Genomic DNA, 19574 nt, shown 5'->3' with positions numbered 1-19574 from the left:
TGGTCCAGCCATGTAGACACCAAGGCCAAGAATGCACACCAGCACCTCTACTTCCTCAGAAGGCTGAGGAGATTCAGCATGTCCCTGATGACCCTCACCAATTTTTACAGATGCACCATAGAAAGCATCCTATCCAGACATGTTACAGCTTGGTATGGCAACTGCTCTGCCCAAGACTGCAAGAAATTGCAGAGTTGTGAACACATCCCAGTCCATCACACAAACCAGCCTCCCCTCTGTTGACTCTGTCTATACTTCCCGCTGCCTCAGGAAAGGAACCAACATAATCAAGGACCCTACCCACCCTGGACATTCTCTCTTCTCCCCCCTTCCATGGGGTACAAAAGCTTGAGAACACATACCACCAAGATCAAAAACTGCTTCTATCCCACTGTTATAAGACTCTTGAAAGGACTGCTCATAAAATAAAGCTGAACTCTTGATCTCTCAATCTACCTCATTAGTGACCCTTGCACCTTATTTATTTACCTGCACTGTCCTTTCTCAATAACTGTAACACTTTATTCTGCATTCTGTTTTCCGTTTGTACTACCTCGATGTACTTATGCTTGGAATGATGTCTTGGTGGCACGCAAACAAGTTTTTCCACTGCATCTCAGTACATGTGACAATAATAAACCAATTACTGATACATCTCCATGTCAGGATGATAGGTGGCTTAGTGAAAAACTTGCCAGTGGTGGTGTTCCTGATCACCTGCTGCCTTTGTCCTTTATGGTAGAGACTGAGAGCTTGGGTAGTCTTGTGGAAGAAGTTACACGAGTGCATTTTGTAGACAGTCCATGCTGCAGCCACGATGCACTGGCGGTGAAGGGAGCGAACATTTAGGATGGCGGATGGACTGTCAATTAAGTGGACTACATTTTTCTGGAGAGTGTTGAGTATTATTGGATTTGGGGCATTCACCCATCACAGAACTGACTGGTGGAAATGTTTTGGGGAGTCAGATATAAAGCAAGATATTATAGGCAAGACACCTCCTTGTGGGGGGGGGAGCAGGATGCATTGCTTGTGGACCATCTCCACTACTCAATTGAAAGGCAGGGAAAATGGATTTTCATGGAAATGTACAATCTGGAAACAGGCCAAATGGTCAACCATCTCCCACCTTCCTCGGATAACTCCATTAGTTTAACCTTCCTATCATTTTCCCCCCTCTTGCTTTTCCTGAGATGCAGCCAAATCTTCCTCCATTAAATCACCTGATACAGAGTTCCAAAACACATGCAAATGCTCTCTAGTTAAATAATCTATTGGATTAATAATTGTCTTCTGGTGTCTGCCAGCCATGGTAATATCATTGATAGCCACGCTGTCAAAGCCTTTAATCATGAAGGGACCTATCCAGACCATAGGGTACAGGAGCAGAATTAGGCCATTCAGCCCATCGAGTTTGTTCCACCATTCAATCACGGTTGATTTTTTTCTTCAACCCCATTCTCCTGTTTTCTCCCTGTAATCCTTAACCCCCTTACCAATCAAGAACCCATCAATGTGTGGTACACCCAAAGACTTGTCCTCCACAGATTCACCACCCTCTGGCTGAAGAAATTCCTTCTCGACTCAGTTTTAAAGGGTCGTCCCTTTATTCCGAGGCTGTGCCCTCAGACCCTAGACTCTCCTACTAATGGAAACATCCTCTCCACGTCCACCCTATCCAGGCTGCACTCTATTCTGTAGAAAAGAGACCCATCTTGTACTGTCTTTTCTGACAATCCTAACCTCCCAGTTCTGTCACTGTTCTTGTAGGTCTCAATTGTACCTTCTCCATTGCCTACGTATCCTCTTCAGAGGATGGATACCAGAACTGTGTGCAGTTATCCATGTGTGGTCTAACCAAGCTTTGATACAAGTTTAGAAGTTGATGATTAGGGGTTGGGTTTGAGGTACGAGCCCAACATAGAAAAGAAAAGTGAATGTGAAGGTATGGCTATAATTTACTTGACGCTCAAGTCTGACCACTAAGGTGGTAATATTACTTTTGTGGAACAAGTTGTACACAAGCCATGTAAAATGATAGGTTGGTATGCTAAGAGTTATTTTGGTGGCTCTCCTTCTCTCCTAGGCCTTGATCCTGGTTAACAACAAGATCAGCACCGTTCATCCCAAAGCCTTTGCCCCTCTGCTGAAGTTACAGAGACTTTACCTGTCCAAAAACCTACTGAAAGAAATCCCAGCCAACATGCCTCCCTCACTCCAAGAGCTGCGGATCCACGAGAACGAGATCACCAAAGTGAAGAAGAATGCTTTTGACAACCTGTCGCAGGTGTATGCCTTGGGTATGCCACACAGCTTTCACACTCGCTGCAGTCAGGCACCAAGCTCTCCTGATGCTGGCAAGCTCTTGGAACTTCGCACCAATGATTGGCACTGCTCTTAACTCATGATACTTCCTGGGATGTTGTTTAAATGGGGGAAGGAAGTGATCCCAGAGTTTCTGCCTCAAATTGCCACCCTCCTGGGACTGCTAATCAGGAATTCATCATCATACAGCAATGGAAACAGGTCCTTCAGTCCACCTAGTCCAAGATGGCCATCCAGAACCCATTTACATTCCTCCCACATTCCCATCAACTCCCCCAGATTCTACCCCTCACCTACACTCCAGGGGCAAATTACAGTGGCCAATTAACCCACAAGTCTTTGGTAAGCAGAGTGCCGGTGAGGGGGGGGGGGGTTGTTGGAGGAATCCCACATGGTACAGGGAGAACACACACATCCCATGTAACACCCAAGCTCAGGATTGAACTGGCGTTGCAGGAGCTGTGGGGTAGCAGTTCTTCGAGCTGCACTAGCCCCGGCAAACATTGCTCCCCTGTGCACCTGCAGATTGAAAATCATGGAAGAAGCAGTGTTGCATTTGCAAAATGGACCCTTCTAGGGATTTGAGGCTCTGCACTGGTGATGAAAATTGATTGACTGAGCCCACTAAAGTCTGAGTTTGCAGCTTCAAACTGCCGTCATAAAGTGACTTGTTCTTAAATTTCAGTCCAGTGTTTAAACATGCTGGTGAGGCCCCGTGCTTCTCAGATCTAGGAACCATTGCAGGTACTGAAAACGGCCATGCAGCTGTTCATGAGAGTTTGTGGGGAGGACAGTTATAGCTGTTGGTGTCAGGTTCTCGAGTTTTCCTCAGCAAGAAGTCTGGGTACTAGAAACTAGGTGGGGTAGGAGTTTTACTCAGAGGGCCCTCACCCACCCACCTACCTACCTAATAAGTTTTGTGCTGTGGGAAAAGCAGAATCAAACTATAAGTATGAATTACACATTACAAAGGAACCAGATCTTCTGTGGCACACTGGCACTTAAGGTACTTCTAGTAGTTGAATAGATTTTGAAGAGCTGTTGTGTATTCAGATGTATGAGGTTTGCTACCATATCACATTTCTCTCTTGTTTTCTCTCTTCTCCCCTCATTTTTCTTTCTCTCACCCCTCTTCCCCCCCCCCCCAAGCATCTTGTCTCTCTCTTCCCCTCCCCCCAACTCTTTCACTCTCTCATATTCCTCCCTACTCATGACGGTTGGGAGTATTCTTTCCATCTTGTTTCCTTCTGTACCACCCCTCCCATTCCTTTCCTCCCCACCACTCATAACCCCCATTCCTCACCACCACCTTCTCCTCTGCCCCCCCCCCCCCCAACCAACCAACCACTCATCCTCTCTGTGTGGCACAGGTCAGGAAGCCCACTGCACACTCGAGTAATATTTCAAGTATAAAATTTTCTAGAGTATTAAAAATGAAAGTAGCAGCTGAACAAGTTGGATTCTCTCCCTGTAGATGGCTTCCTCTGGTGGAAGAATATTAAAAGTGTCATTCAGGGATATATCTGGACATAAAGGGCAGTGGAGATCTCCCACCACACCCTCCATGATCTAATCAACTGGTAGGGTGGGATTGAGGGGCTGAATGGCCTAATCTCACTCCAATTTTCCTAGATCAGTGATTTACCCTCCCATTTCACCATTTGTGATGTCTTTGTCATTTGATAATTATAGGAAAAAATACATTTAGTTATTAATCCTCCATTAAAAACCAATATCTTTAGATATTTGAACAAAGTGTGCAACTGGAACATGCTGCTTGAAATGGAATTAGAGGAAGAAGTTTATAGGTCAATGGGGAAAAAGCAGAAGTGTGGGAGTAAATGGGTAGTCAGAGCAGGCAGGGGTATGATGGGCCAAACTGCCTGGTTCTGTGATGTTCCATAATTCTAATAATGTTTCTTTTCAATTTTTTTCCCCTCACTGCACAGAAATGGGCAGCAACCCCCTGAAGAACTCTGGTATTGACAGCAGGGCTTTTCAAGGTCTGAAGAAGCTCTCCTTTATTCGACTTTCAGATGCAGCCCTCACAGCTATCCCCAAAGGTAACGGGTGAACCAGCAAGTTAGCTCAATGGAATCTGTGCATCCTGTCAGAACCACAGCATGTTCTTACTCATGTGTTCTTCATCTGTTCATTGGCTGCTAAATAGTTTGCTGATCTACCTACAGAGTTGGAACAGGGAAGATTAAGGATTTGGAATGGGGGACAGAACAGTACAGTATGGGCCCCTCAGCCCACAATGTTGTGCTGATCTATATAAATCTTATCCCATTCAATCTATCTCCCTCTTTACTTCACCTCTCAATCCTCTATTTTTCTCATCTATGTGCCTATCCAAGTCTCTTAAATGACCCTATCATATCAGCCCCTACCCCCAGCAGTGCATTCCAGGCACCCACCACTTTAAAAACCTACCTCTGACATCTCCCCTGAACTTTCCCCCACACACCTTAATCAGGTGATCTCTAGTAATGGCCATTGCACCCTGGGGAAAGGTCCATTCTGTCTGTCTCTCTCAATCTTATATACCTGTCAAGTCTCCTCTCATCCTCCATCAGTCCAAGGAGGAAAGCCCCAACTTGCTCGACCTCTCCTCACAAGATATGCTCTCCAACCCAGGTAACATCCTTTTAAGTCTCCTCTGCACCCTCTCCAAAGCTTCCACATCCTTCCTATAATGTGGTGACCAGAACTGAATACAATATTCCGAGTGTGGTCTAACCAGAGTCTTACAGAGCAGCAACATTACCTCCCAGCTCTTGAATTCAATCGTCTGGCTAATGAAGGCCAGCACACCATACACCTTAACCACCCTATCTACTTGTGCAGCAACTTTGAGGAATCTATGTACTTGGACCCCAAGATCTGTTCCTCCACACTGCTAAGAATCCTGCCATTAACCACATACTCCACCTTCAAATTAGTTCTTGTAAAGTGATCACTTCACACTTCTCCAGATTGAACTCCATCTGCCACTTCTCTGCATCCTGTTGTAACTTACAACAACCTTCTGCACTACACCATTAACCTTTGTTATCTGCAAATTTACCAACCCATCTTTCCACTTCCTCATCCAAGTCATTTATAAAAATCACAAAGAGCAGGGGTTCCAGAACAGATCCCTGCAGAACACCACTGGTCACTGACCTCCAGGTCAGATACTTCCCTTCTACAACCACCCTCTGCCTTCTATGGGCAAGCCAATTTCAAATCCACACAGCCAATTTTCCATGGATCCCATACCTCATAACATTCTAAATGAGCCTACCATGGGGAACCTTATCAAACACCTTGCTAAAATTCATATACCATATCCACCACACTACCTTCATCAATTTCTCTTGTCACTTCCTCAAAGAAAACTTAGGCTCATAAGGCACAACCTGCCCTTCAAAGCCATGTTGACTATCCCTAATAAGACTATGCTTCTCCAAATGCTCATAAATCCTGTCCCTCAGAGTCCTCTCCAATAGTTTGCCCACCACTGATGCAAGACTCACTGCTCTATAATTCCTGGGATTATCCATTTTACCTTTCTTGAACAATGGCACAATGTTTGCCATCCTCCAATAACACTCCAGTGGCCAGGAAGGACTCAAAGAACATTGTTAACACTCCAGCAATCTCTTCTTGCTTCCCATAGTAACCTGGGGCATATCTTGTCCAGCCCCAGGGACTTATCCTAATGCTTTTAGTAGCTCCAACACTAACCTCAACTTGCTCCAACACATTCACCTGTTCTACACTAACCTCACATTTGTCATAGTCCCACTCACTGATGAGCACTGAAGCAAAGTATTCATTTAGGACCTCCCCTACCTCCAGACACATTTTCCCCCTTATCCCTGAGCAATCCTACCCACATGCTAGTCATCCTCATGTTATTCACATACATGTTCTACACCTTAGGGTTTCTCATGTCCCCTTCAACAGAACATTACAGTACATGCCCTTCAGCCCACAATGTTGTGCTGACATTTTATCCTGCTCTAAAATCTATAACCCTTCCCTCCCACATAGCCACATGAACGATAGAGGGCTATCCAAGAGTCTTAAATGTATCTGCCCCCATAACCTCTGCTGTCAGTGTATTCCATGCATCCACTACTAAAAGGTTACCCCTGACATCCCCCTAAAATATACCTCCAATCACCTTAAAATTATGCCCACTCATGTTAGCCATTTTCACCCTGGGAAAAAGTTTGACTGTCCACTTGATCTATGCCTCTTATCTTGTTCACCTCTATCAAGTCACCTCTCATCCTCCTCTCCAAAGAGAAAAGCTCTAGCTCACTCAACCCATCCTCATAAGACATGCTCTCCAATCCAGGTAGCATCCTGGTAAATCTCTGCATCCTCTAAAGCTTCCACATCCTTCCTATAATGTGACCAAAACTGAACAATACTGAACAACTGAACAAGACCCAGTGTGGTCTAACCAGAGTTCTACATAGCTGCAACATTACCTCAGCTCTTGAACTCAATAATGAAGGCCAACATTTCATACACCTTCTTAACCCTATTGACCTGCATGGCAACTTTGAGGGATCTATGGACATGGACCCCAAGATCCCTCTGCTCCTCCACACTGCCAGGAGTGCTGCCATTAGCCTTGTATTCTGCCTTCAAATTTGATCTCCCGAAGTGTATCACTTCACTTTCCTAGGTTGAACTCCATCTGCCACTTTTCAGCCTAGGTCTGCATTCTATTAATATCCTGTTGTAATCTACTGCAACTTTCTACACTATCCACAACACAACCAACATTTTATCATCAGCAAACCTACTAACCCACCCTTCTACATCCAAGCCATTTATAAAAATCACAGAGTAGGGGTCCCAGAACAGATCCCTACAGAACACTATTGGTCACTGACCTCCAGGCAGAATACACTCCATCTACTACCACCCTGTGTCTTCTGAGCGAGCCAATTCTGAATCCACACAGTCAAGTTTCCCTGGATCCCATGCCTCCTGACTTTTTGAATGAGCCTTTATGAGGAACCTTAAACACCTTACTAAAATCCATGTACACCACATCCACTGCTCTACCTTCAATCTGCTTTGTCACATCCTCAAAGAATTCAATCAGGCTCATGAGGCACAACCTGCCCCTCAAAGCTATGCTGACTGTCCCTAATCAGCCTATGCTTCTCCAAATGCCCATAAATCCTGTCTAAGAATCTTCAGCAATTTGCCCACCACTGAAGACACACTGGTCTGTAATTCCCAGGGTTATCCCTACTCCCTTTCTTAAAAGGAAGAACATTTGCTACCCTCCAATCATCTGGCACTTACTTCTCCTTCTTGAGCTCCTTCCTGGCTACCTTTTAACTCTCAAGAGCCCTATCTGATTTTTGCTTCTTAAACCTTAAATATGCTTCCTTCTTAAGGATTGTTTCTTTACCCTACCATCCTTTCCTTGTCTCAGTGGGACAACCCCATCTAAAATCCCATGCAAGTTTTCCCTGAACCTCCACATTTCTGCAGTGCCTTTGTTAGAGAACAGTGTTCCCAGTTTATGCTCCCAAGTTCTTGCCTAATATTGTAATTTGCCATGCCCCATTTAAATACTTTCCCATAATGTCTTCTATCTTTGCCTATGCTAAAGGTCAGAGTTGTGGTCACTATCCCTGAAATGCTCACCCACTGAGAGCTGTTTCACCTGACCAGGTTCATTGCCTAATACCAGATCCAGCATGGCCTCACCTCTAGTCAGCCTCTCTACATACTGTGTCAAGAATCCTTCCTGTGCACACCTAACAAATTCTGCCCCATCTAAACCCTATGCTCTAAGGAGGTACCAATCAATATTAGGGAAGTTGAAGTCACCCAAGACAACTGTTATTTTTGCTCCTTTCCAAATCCTGCCGACTTATCTGCTCCTCAGTGTCCCAATAGCTATTTGGGGGCCTATAGAGTACTCCCAAGTGCTCCTTCTTGTTTGTCTTCCACCCACATTGACTCAATAGATGATCCTTTTATGATGTCCTCCTTCCGACAGCTGTGATATTATCCCTGATTAGTAATGCCACCCCCACCCCCTTCCCCATCCCTTTCAAAACATCTAAACGCCAGAACCTCAAACAGCCACTCCCACCCTTGTGACAGCCAAGTCTCTAATGGCCACAACCCCATAATTCCACGTACTGAACCATGCTCTAAATTCATCACCCTTATTCATAACACTCCTCACATTAAAGGTAAACAGTTCAACCCATCTAATGTTGCATTTATGCCCCCACCCCCCACCTATCCTTCCTCACCTTCTCTGTAAAGATTGCATCTATTTCTACACCGACTGATCCACCTTTTAATCTAACACTTTAGTTCCTATTCCCCTAACTCCCTCATTTAAACCCTCCCCAACAGCCCTAGCAAACCCACCCACAAGGATGTTGATCCCTCTCCAGTTCAGGTGTAACCCATCCCTTTTATACAGGTCATACCTACCCCAAAAGAGATCCCAACCCCTGCCCCAACTCTTCAGCTACTCATTAGTTTGCCATATCTTCCTATTCTTTCCCTCCCCAGTGCATGGCACAGGCAGCAATCCAGAGATTACTACCCTTGAGGTCCTGATTTTTAACTTCTTTCCTGACTCCCAATGCTCACTCTCCAGGACCTCATCCTTTATCTTACCCATGTCATTGGTGCTGATGTGCACCACAACTTCTGGCTCCTCACCCTCCCCTTTAAGAATGCTGAGCACTCAATCTGAGACATCCCTGACCTTGGCACATGGGAGGCAACATACCATCCAGGAGTCACATACTTGTCCATAAAATCTCCTGTTTATCCCCCTAATCAATAAATCCCCTATCACACTTCTCTCCTTCCCAAGCCACAGAACCAGACTCCACACCAGAGACCCAGCTGCTGTGGGTCTCCACATATGATTCACCACCACCCCCCACCAAACAGCATACAAAACAATATACGTTATCAAGGAAAATGGTCACCTGGTTATCCTGTACTGACTGTCTATTCCTTTTCCCTCCACTAACAGTCACCCAACTACCCACATCCCACACCCTAGATGTAACCACCTCTTATCTATCATCTCTTCAGCTCCCCAAATGATCCAGAGCTCATCCAGCTCCCTAACACAATCTGTAAGGAGCTACAGCTGGACACACTTCATGTAGGTGTAGTTATCAGGAAGACTGGAGGACTCCCTGATTTCCCACATCCTACAGGAGGAGCAGACTTCTGCCCTGACTGCCATTCCCACTGTTCTGTACAGAGAAAATTACAAATAACAGAGAAAGAAAGAGAGCCTACCAGAAGTCCTCTTCACCCCCACAGCCTCCCCTCACCACTCTAACAATGAGTGCTCTGCTTGGCCCTAACTTCTTCTTATTGGCAGCTGCTGCCTAATTATCCAATTAGCAAATCAACAGGCCTATCAACTCACCACAGCAACAAGAACAATTGTTGGGAACAATTGGGAAGGTTAAGAACAATTCATAGCCAAATTCAAAATCATCAGGGCTTTTTGAGAGGGCATGTGCAAGGAGTGCTTCATTGATGTTGGACCAGTCAACCAGAGGTCACTGGTTTAGGGTAATTGGCAAAAGAACCGGAGAAAGGGATCTGGACCGTGTTGCCTGGACGGGTGCTGGAAGCAGATTTAACAGGAAGCCGATTCCACTTGGGCTTCTTGATCTTTTACACGGTCGAAACTTCACTTGGGAACCTTCTAATAGCATTTCTTCAGGAAGAGTGATCATTCACCACAGGTCGGATTTCCAGATGAGACAGGAATGGAAGTTACTTTACTGGCCCTTTGCAGTTTTCGAGCATTTTAAAGGAATTTATCCTAAATGGAAGCCACTCTGTTTTGTGTGTTTAGTTGAATGAATTTTCCTGTCAGCAGTACAAGACAGGTTGAAAATCTTACTGAGCATAAGTCTTCAAACCATCCATGTCTGACATACATGTAAGATGGAACATGTCGTGGGTTTGGCATTTGATTGGCGCCATCTAGTTTATGGTAACTTGATGCCCTGTCTGAGTGTGGATTGAGCTTTAAAGTCCATGACACCATCTTCACTGAGATTGGCCATTTCCACTCTGTAACAATTCCATCCCATCACTGATCCTCTGTTGTTAAACCCTTCATCAATGCCTTTGCCTCCTCCAGATTTGACTATTCCAACACACAGTCAACTCCATCTTGTACTGAGACCTGTTCACCCACCATACTTGTCCTCGCTTATTTTCACCAGCTCAGGGTCCAGCAACCAATTTTTAAAATCATCATCCTTGCTTTCAAATCCCTCTGTAGCCTCATCCCCACCCACCTCTCTGCCTCCAGCACAAATTGATGTGTTCCTCCTCTTCTGGCCTCTTATTCATTGCCCCACCATTGGTGGCTGTGCATGAATCTCAATCCTCTTCCTGCCCAATCAGTGAATATAATTCATCCTTCACTGTTAGTGTAAAGATGGGTCGGTGAGTTTGCCTTGGATTTCTGGTCCAATATTTATTCCTGGTTCAATACTACCAAGATACAGAAGATGTGGTCATTGTTAAATTGTTTGGCCAAGCTTGCTGTGTGAAAATTGAATGCTGCATTTCAACAGGGATTATGTTTTGAATGTTTCCTCTTTAATTACGATTCACTGGAGACGCAAAATCATTGAGATCTTTTTTCTTTCAGATTGATCTGGTGTGTATATTGACTGTCGAACAAATGGGTCCGTAATTTGTCATAGGGTTATACAGCATGGTAGCAGGCCCTTCCACCCAACTTGTCTATGCCGACCCAAGATTTCGATTCAAGCTAGTCCCATCTGTGTTTGGACCATATCCCACTAAACCTCTTCCATCCATGTACCTGTCCAAATGTCTTTTAAACATTGTAATTGTACCTGCCTCTACCACTTCCTCCGGCAGCTCGTTCCATATACCCACCACTCTCTGTGTGAAAGAGTTTCCTTCAAGTCCCTTTTAAATCTTTCCCCTCTTACCTTAAACCTGTGTCCTCCAGTTTTAGGCTCCCCTACCCTGGGAAAAAGACTGTGATCATCCACCTTATCTACACCCCTTCTGATTTTGTATTCCTTTATAAGATCACCCCTCAGCCTCCTTTGCTCCAGGGAAAATAGTCCCAACCTGACTCATCTCTCCTTATAGTTCAAGCCCTCCAATCCCAGTAATATCCTTGGGAATCTTTCCTGCAACCTTTCCAGCTTAATGACATCTTTCCTGCAGCTGGGTGACCAGGTCTCACCAACGACTTGTACAGTTGCAACATGACATCCAAACTCCTGTTGGGCAGCTCACAAATGATCGGGTTGTTAACAACACTCCTTAAATGTATGACGGGTGATTAGACAATCCCAATGTTTTCGGGGAAGAAGGGAGGGAGCACGTTAAGGGGAACTGGAGGTTTTTGCCCTATGACTCCACCAGGTGAGATTGCAACACTCCTAACTGAGGGAGTGCACGAGTGTGGAATCACCCATCCCTGGAATATTTTCGGAGACAAAATTTATGGCTGAATATTTTGTGCTTCCAGTTTTATAGTCACACTTCATTCATTTTGGCTGATTTCTTTCCCCAACCACCCTACTAGATCTCCCAAGCTCTCTGTCTGAAATTCATCTCGATGGTAATAAAATCACTCGGGTGAAAGCTGATTCGCTGAAGGGTCTCCACAACTTGGTCAGGTAAACTGGAACTCAAGCACGTTGTCTATGTGCATTTGCTGATGTACTGTACAAAGCGTGTTCTTCCAAACTCCATTCATGTTGGCATGGCTTCTTTGTTTCAAGTCTATTTTCCCCTGTAGCGTGTCTCCACCCAGTTAGCAATGTTTATGAAAGTATAAAGAAAAGGAGTGGATGTGTTTCGGAATAATTGAGGGCTCATCCTCGATATCATTCACTACTCAGGAAACCAAAGAGGTGGCTGTCCCTGGGGTCTTTGCTTAATTTTTCAATTTGTTCATGGGTTATGAACATTGCTGTCAAGGTCAACGTTTATCGTCCATCCTCATTTTCTCCCTTGAGCTGAGTGTCTTCTCCAGCCACTTTAGCGAGCAGGTAACAGTTCATCTTGAGAGTCAGACTGGGTAAGGCAAAGCTTTGTATCTCCCTGGAAGACATTTATGAAGCAGATGAGTTTTTATAATCGGTAGGTTCATGGTTACTATTACAGATACTTTTTTTATTACAGATTTTATTGAAGTAACTAAGCCTAAATGCCAAGATGGAATTGGAACTGATGTGTATCCGGTGTGTCATTGGTCCAGTAACATAATCACCATGGTTACCACATCCTGTAGTTACCACTGTATAAGACACATGGGATGATCAGGAATGCCAAAAGGCAAGGAAAGGGGATCTGCACTCAGGTGCCTTCAAAGCCCTCCACAGCCTCAACCCTCCCTACCTCTGTAACATCCTACTCCTGAACCCTTAGATCACAGAGAGATCCTCCACTCCTGGCCTCTCGGGACACACTCAATTTCATTGGCGTGTGCCTGGAGAGCTGGTCCATCCTGGTGTAAAGTTTCACCTTATTAAGACAGCCTGTTCCTTTTCATCACGATTACCTGTTGATCGATTCCTTCGTGCATAGAACAGAGAGAATAGAAGCACTATTATAGCCCTGGGAAGCGTTAGAACAAATCTGAATGTTTATTGCCATTCAATTCCAAATGCAAAAGGCAAACAAAGTTGAATTGGAGCATCTTGGAACTTATAGAGTCGTACAGCACAGAAACAGGCCCTTCGGCCCACCAAGTCTCTGCCAACCTTCAAGCACCCATCTGAACTAATCCTATGCAGTGCTCCCATCGACCCACACCCACCCCCTCCCCCCAAAATTCTACCCCTCAGGTCACTTTATAGCAGCCAATCAACCTACCAACCTGCATGCCTTCGGGATGTGGGAGGAAACCGGAGCACCCAGAGGAAACCCACGCACATCTAGGTCTCTCACTGCTCTGGGATCTCCTACAACTGTGCTTTCTTCCTTACTCCCTGAAGCTGACATATCTGACCAAGGCTTTGGGCACCTGTCCAAGTATATGTGTTATTTGGTTTGATTATGCTTTGGACATTTTACCATGATGAAGGTGCTGCATAAAGTCAAAAGTTGTTGTAGTTTGAACTCCCACCAGCCTTCCAGCAGCACTGCACTACCACATATCACTCGCCGCTGATGCAAACCCAACTAACGGAAAACCCACGCATGGTTACTCCTCCCCTACCCACTGAACACTGGAGGTTTGGTGGTGAAGTTGGTGAGGGGCTGAGATCTTCCAGTTTGAGATTTCTCCATCGCTGAGCCTCAATCCTCTCCAGAACCTAATATAGTCAATAATGCTTCGTGGAATTTGCTTCCATTACCCCTTCCAATCCACCAAGCCCCACTACTTCATGTGTCCCCTAGTCCCAAGAGAAACGTCAACTCTGTTGATGGCTTGAAGGTTCTTGACCTTTCTTTGACCGTTTTTATGTTGTTCATTCACTGTATCTGGTATCCCTTGCAAGGTCCTCTTGAACAGGTAGGCTTGTTGGGTCATTTCACAGGGCAGTTAGGAGCCAACCATATCACTGTAGATCTAGAACATAGAACATTACAGCACAGTACAGGCCCTTCGGCCCAAAATGTTGTTCCAACATTTTATCCTGCTCTAAGATCTATCTAACCCTTCCCTCCCACATAGCCCCCATTTCGCTATCATTCATGTGTCTATCTAAGAGTCTCTTAAATGTCCCTAATGTATCTGCCCCCACAACCTCTGCCAGCAGTGTGTTCCACGCACCCACCACTCTCTGTGTAAAAAAAAACTTACCCCTGACATTCCCCCTTATATCTTCCTCCAATCACCTTAAAATTATGCCCCCTCATGTTAACCATTGTCACCCTGGGAAAAAGTCTCTGACTGTCCACTCGATCTATGCCTCTTATCATCTTGTACACTTCTATCAAATCACCTCTCATCCTCCTTCTCTCCAAAGAGAAAAGCCCTAGATCACTCAACCTATCCTCATAAGACATGCTCTCCAATCCAGACAGCATCCTGGTAAATCTCCTCTGCACCCTCTCTAAAGCTTCCACATCCTTCCTATAATGAAGTGACCAGAACTGAACACAATACTCCAAGTGTGGTCTAACCAGAGTTCTATAGAGCTGCAACGTTACCTCGCGGCTCTTGAACTCAATACCCCAACTAATGAAGGCCAACACACCATACGCCTTCTTAACAACCCTATCAACCTGCTTGGCAATCTAGTCTCCGATATTATGGCCAGGATGGATTTCACCTGTTAGTTCTACCGCCATTTACGAATCCTAATGCCCTCTGATTATGTCACCACTTTGACATGTCCGTACGTGGAAGTTTGTTATCTTATTGGGCCATTGATTCAATAAAGTGTGATCAGTTAGCTTGAGCTGGGACTTGATTTTAATGGATAGCCGGTCTAAGGAAAATAATAAGTACATTTCCAAACAACTGTTGAGGAATCACTACTGTAATACATGAGGAGCAGTTTACGCCAGAAACCCCACAATGTGTGCCCAGGGTCCACTATGCCAATTCATCCTCCCGAAGGGGAAAATCTATTTACTAAGTATATATATCAGGAATATCTAGTTCCCCTTGAGAAGGTGGTGGTGAGCTGCCTTCTTGAACTGCTGCAATGAAAATTGGTAATTGGTTTATTATTGTCACATGTACCCAGATGCAGTGGTGTATGGCAACCAGACAGATCATTTCACAACATCGGTACATCGAGGTAGAACAAGGGAAAAGTAGCAACAGACTGGAGAATAAAGCGTTACAGTTGCAGAGAAAGTGCAGTGCAGGCAGACAATAAGGTGCAAGGTCATAACAAGGTAGAGTGTGAGGTCAAGAGTCCATCTTATCGTACTAGGGGACCGTTCAATCATCTCATAACAGTGGGTTAGAAGCTGTCCTTGAGCCTGGTGGTTCGTGCTTTCAGGCTTTTGTATCTTCTGCCCGATGGGAGGGGGGAGAAGAGGGAACATCTGGGGTGGATGGGGTCCTTGATTATGTTGGCTGCTTTACCGATGCAGAAACATTACCTCTCAGTTATCAACCTGTAAGCCTTTTGTGGTGTGTACAGCATTGATCTAATTTACTCCCACCACTGCAGACTGGGCCTGAGTTTCAATGAGATTGTCACTGTGGACAACGGGTCCCTCGATAATGCGCCGTACCTGCGAGAACTCCACATGGACAACAATGCCCTCATCAAGGTGCCTGCCGGCCTGGCTGACCATCGATACATACAGGTACACGGACGAGGCACCTCTCAATTGGAGAGATAATTAAGTTAATTGTCATACATGTTGGATCTTGCTATCTCATAGAGTCACAGAACAATACAGCACGGAAACAGGTCCTTCGGCCCAACTCATCCATGCCGACCGTGGTGCCCACCAAGCTTGTCCCATTTCTCCGTGTTAGGCCCATATCCCCCTCCACCTTTCCTATCCATTTACCTGTCCAAGTTTGTTTTAAATGTTTTTAATATACTTGCCTCAACCACTTCCTCTGGCAGCTCGTTCCATATACTGACCACCCTCTGTGTGAAGAAATTGCCCCTCAGGTCCTTTCAAATCTTTCACCTCTCATCTTAAACATATGCCCTCTAGTTTTTGATTTCCTCTCCCTGGGGAAAAAAAACTGTGTGTGTTCACCTTATCTATACCCCTCAGGATTTTATAGACCTCTATAAGGTCACCCCTCATTCTCCTATGTTCCAAGGATTAAAGACCTAGCCTGGCCAGCATCTTCCTGTAGCTCAGGCCCTCGAGTCCTGGCGCATCCTTGTAAATGTTCTCTACGCTCTTTCTAGTTTAATGATGTCTTTCCTATAACAGGGCAAACAAATCTGTACACAATACTTCAAGTATGGTCTCACCAATGTCTTGTACAACATTATGCACTGATTATTTTAAGATTTGTTTTAAATTATACATCTTCAGAGTCACACAGCACAGAAACAGGCCCTTTGCTCCACCGTGTTAATGCTAAACATTAAGAACCCATCTATAAATGGATCGGGAGTTGGCACCCAAGAGTCAGGAAGTTATGTTGCATCTTTATAAAACTCTAGTTAGGCCGCATCTGGAGTACTGCATCCAGTTCTGGTTGCCCCATTATAGGAAAGATGTTGAGGCTTTGGAGAAGTTGCAGAAGAGGTTCACCAGGATGCTGCCTGGATTAGAGGGTATGAGCTATAAGGAGAAGTTGAACAAACTGGGGTTGTTTTGTCGGGAGCATCGGAGGTTGAGGGGAGACCTGATGGAAGTTTATAAGATTATGAGAGGCATAGTTAGAGTAGACAGCCGGTAGCTTTTTCCCAGGGTCGAAATGTCTAAAACTAGAGGGCATGCATTTAAGATGAGAGGGGGTAATTTCAAAGAAGATTTGTGGGGCAACTTTTTGCACAGAGAGTGGTGGGTGCCTGGAATGCACTGCGAGGGCTGATGGTAGAGGTAGATACGATAGAGACGTTTAAGAGACTCTTAAATAGGCATGCGGATGTGCAGGGAATGGAGGGATGTGGACATTGTGTAGGCAGAAGGGATTAGTTTAGTTAGGCATTTAATTACTAGTTTAATTAGTTGGGCACAACATTGTGGTTCAAAGGGCCTGTTCCTGTGCTGTACTGTTCTATGTTCTATGTTTATCCTAACCCTATTTATCAGCACTTGGTCTGTCGCTTTGGCTATCCAAATGTTCATTCAGATGTTTTGTAAATGTTGTGAGAGTCTCTTACCCCCTCTCACCTTAAATGCCTGCCTCCACCACTCATTCAGGCAGTTGAGTTCCAGAATCCAACTACACTCAGGGTTAAACAAATTCTTCCTTGGACCCCTTCTTGAGTGAGGGTGGGCTCTGCGAGAAATTATTGGTCTTTATTGCCTGTTCCATGCTAGTCCTCTGATACAACAGATCACATAGATTGACCACTTCAGGTGGCAGGCCAGAGCCAGCTATGCTGGGGCCAGACCAAGAGTTTCCTTCCCAGCAGGATGTTAGTGAACCAGTTGGGTTCTTCATAACATGGCACTTTTGCCCTCACTTTTATATCCATCCGCTTTACCAAGCTCTGTCTTGAATGAATTCAGATTCTCAAAATGTCGTGTTGGGACTTCACATGAACATAGAACATAGAGCATAGAACAGTACAGCACAGAACAGGGCCTTCAGCGCACAATGTTGTGCCGACATAGCTATTCCCTCCTACCTACAGAATGCCCATATCCCTCTATTTTCCTCTCATTCATGTGCCCATCCAAGCCCCTCTTAAAAGCCCCCAATGAATTTGCCTCCACCACCTTATCAGGCAACGCATTCCAGGCATCCACCACTCTTGAGTGAAAAGCTTACCCCTCACATCTCTTCTGAACCTACCCCCTCTCACCTTAAATGCATGCCCTCTGGTATTGGATCACTCAATAATGGGAAAAAGATATTGCTTGTCCACCCTGTCTATGCCCCTCATAATTTTATACACTTCCAATAGATCACCCCTCAGCCTCCGCCGCTCCAGAGGAAAGAGCCCAAGTTTATCCAGCCTCTCCTGATAGCTCATGCCCTCTAATCCAGGCAAGCATCCTAGTAAACCTCCTCTGCACCCCCTCTTGAAAAAATGTTCACCCGTGACGTTCCAATTGATAATTTTCCACATACAAGGTGTCAGCCCTGACTAGTTTTGAGTAGGTTTCATACTCAAATCTCAGTCCAATGACTTAAGCACGGGTTGACTCTGCCAGTGCAGTAAACAAGGCAGAGTTCACAAAGGTGCTGTCTTTTTAATGAGTTATTAAACTGAGGCCCCATCTACTGACTTGGGGACATGAACTTGGCATTATTGCAAAGAATAGCTGCTACCCTGGCCAATAGTTCTCCCTCATCAACATCACTAAATATTTTCTGCATTGCTTTCTGTGGGAGCTTGCTCCATGCAAATTGGCTGCCATATTTCCTACTTCAAAAGTACCTCACTGGCTGTAAGAATATGTTTAGGACATTCAGAGGTAGTGTATTGCCTGATATCAATGTACAGCCTTTCACTGATTACGTTCTCCTTCCACTTTTACCCACAGGTAGTTTACCTCCACAACAACTTAATTACGACTGTGAGCGTTAACGACTTCTGCGGCCAGGATTACTACGCCAAGAAGAACCTGTACTCGGGGATAAGCCTCTTTAACAACCCCGTCCCCTATTGGGAGATCCAGCCAATTACGTTCCGCTGTGCCATGAATCGAGCAGCCATCCAGCTTGGCAACTTCAAGTAAAACCTCCCCACCCCACCCCCCCCCCCCCCCCCCCCAACCCCGTCACCCCGAGAAGGAAATGTCGTAGGAAGTGCTGAGTATCTCCTTTGAAAACTAAAGTCCCAAGAACTATCACTAGGTTCAGCCATGGCTTAATTCCAAAAGACAGACGCTACTAAAATACCTCCATTATTCCCAGATAGGTATAGAAACTTGCATACCCTTGCGCCTCGCACTCTTACCTGTCAGTGTACTCTCCCGTGGACAGGCACATGTCTGTCATGCAGTCCGACTGCAGCCCGCCACCAGCTGATAATTTATTGTCCACTGTTGTGATGGTCTGACAGCCACACTCTGTACCTCACAGTTCCTCTTTGCCGTCCCAAGGCAGTGAACCATTTGTTGTCAGATTTCATCACCCTTTGAAGCAGCAAGAGCAGCAAATTTGTAACAGAACCCTTTAGAAGTCCTTTTGTCCTTGTTTCACAGTGAAAGCCTTTGCATGTGCTGGAATGGGGAGGGGAGCAAGGGTTTTGACTGTCAATTTTTTTGTAAACTCTATGTATCATAAACAGCATGTTGGTGCTTGTGCATCCAAAGTGATACCAAGACTAAATATATTGTAAGCTCCAAGCTGTTTTGTTCATTTATTTTTAAGATGGATTCTTAATCGGCAGCTCGTTTTTAATTCCTTTCACATTGTGCAGACAGGTGCAGTGCCCCGTTGCCTTAACGACAAGGAACGTGGTCTTGCTTTAACCCCTCGTAAACTCATTTTCCACCTGTGTATTTGCAGGAGTTGCAGACAAGTGTGAGAGTGATCCTCAGAACAGAGCAGTGCGAGAGTGAGCCTCAGTCCCTTTAAAACTGAGGTGAAGAGGAATTTCTTCAGGGTGGCGAATCTGTGGGATTCATTGCCACAGAAGGCAGTGGAGGCCAAGTCATTGGGT

At 45.2% G+C, this 19574-nt stretch overlaps 1 protein-coding gene across 1 annotated transcript in view; it reads left to right on the top strand.

Annotated features, from left to right (window-relative positions):
* dcn (decorin) overlaps positions 1-19257 on the top strand; it is a 78798-nt gene extending 59541 nt beyond the window's left edge. The window contains exons 4-8 of the mRNA XM_052030277.1: positions 2087-2300; positions 4275-4388; positions 11930-12023; positions 15486-15624; positions 18451-19257. Coding sequence (XP_051886237.1) covers positions 2087-2300; positions 4275-4388; positions 11930-12023; positions 15486-15624; positions 18451-18645 — 756 coding nt within the window. The 3' untranslated portion in view covers positions 18646-19257. The remainder of the gene's footprint in view (positions 1-2086; positions 2301-4274; positions 4389-11929; positions 12024-15485; positions 15625-18450) is intronic.
* Positions 19258-19574: the final 317 nt, after the last annotated feature.

The sequence above is a fragment of the Pristis pectinata genome, chromosome 15, assembly GCF_009764475.1.
Source record: "Pristis pectinata isolate sPriPec2 chromosome 15, sPriPec2.1.pri, whole genome shotgun sequence".
NCBI classification, from domain to species: domain Eukaryota; kingdom Metazoa; phylum Chordata; class Chondrichthyes; order Rhinopristiformes; family Pristidae; genus Pristis; species Pristis pectinata.
The sequence above is the reverse complement of the archived record's forward strand: the minus strand, read 5'-3'. Positions and strand labels throughout refer to the sequence as shown.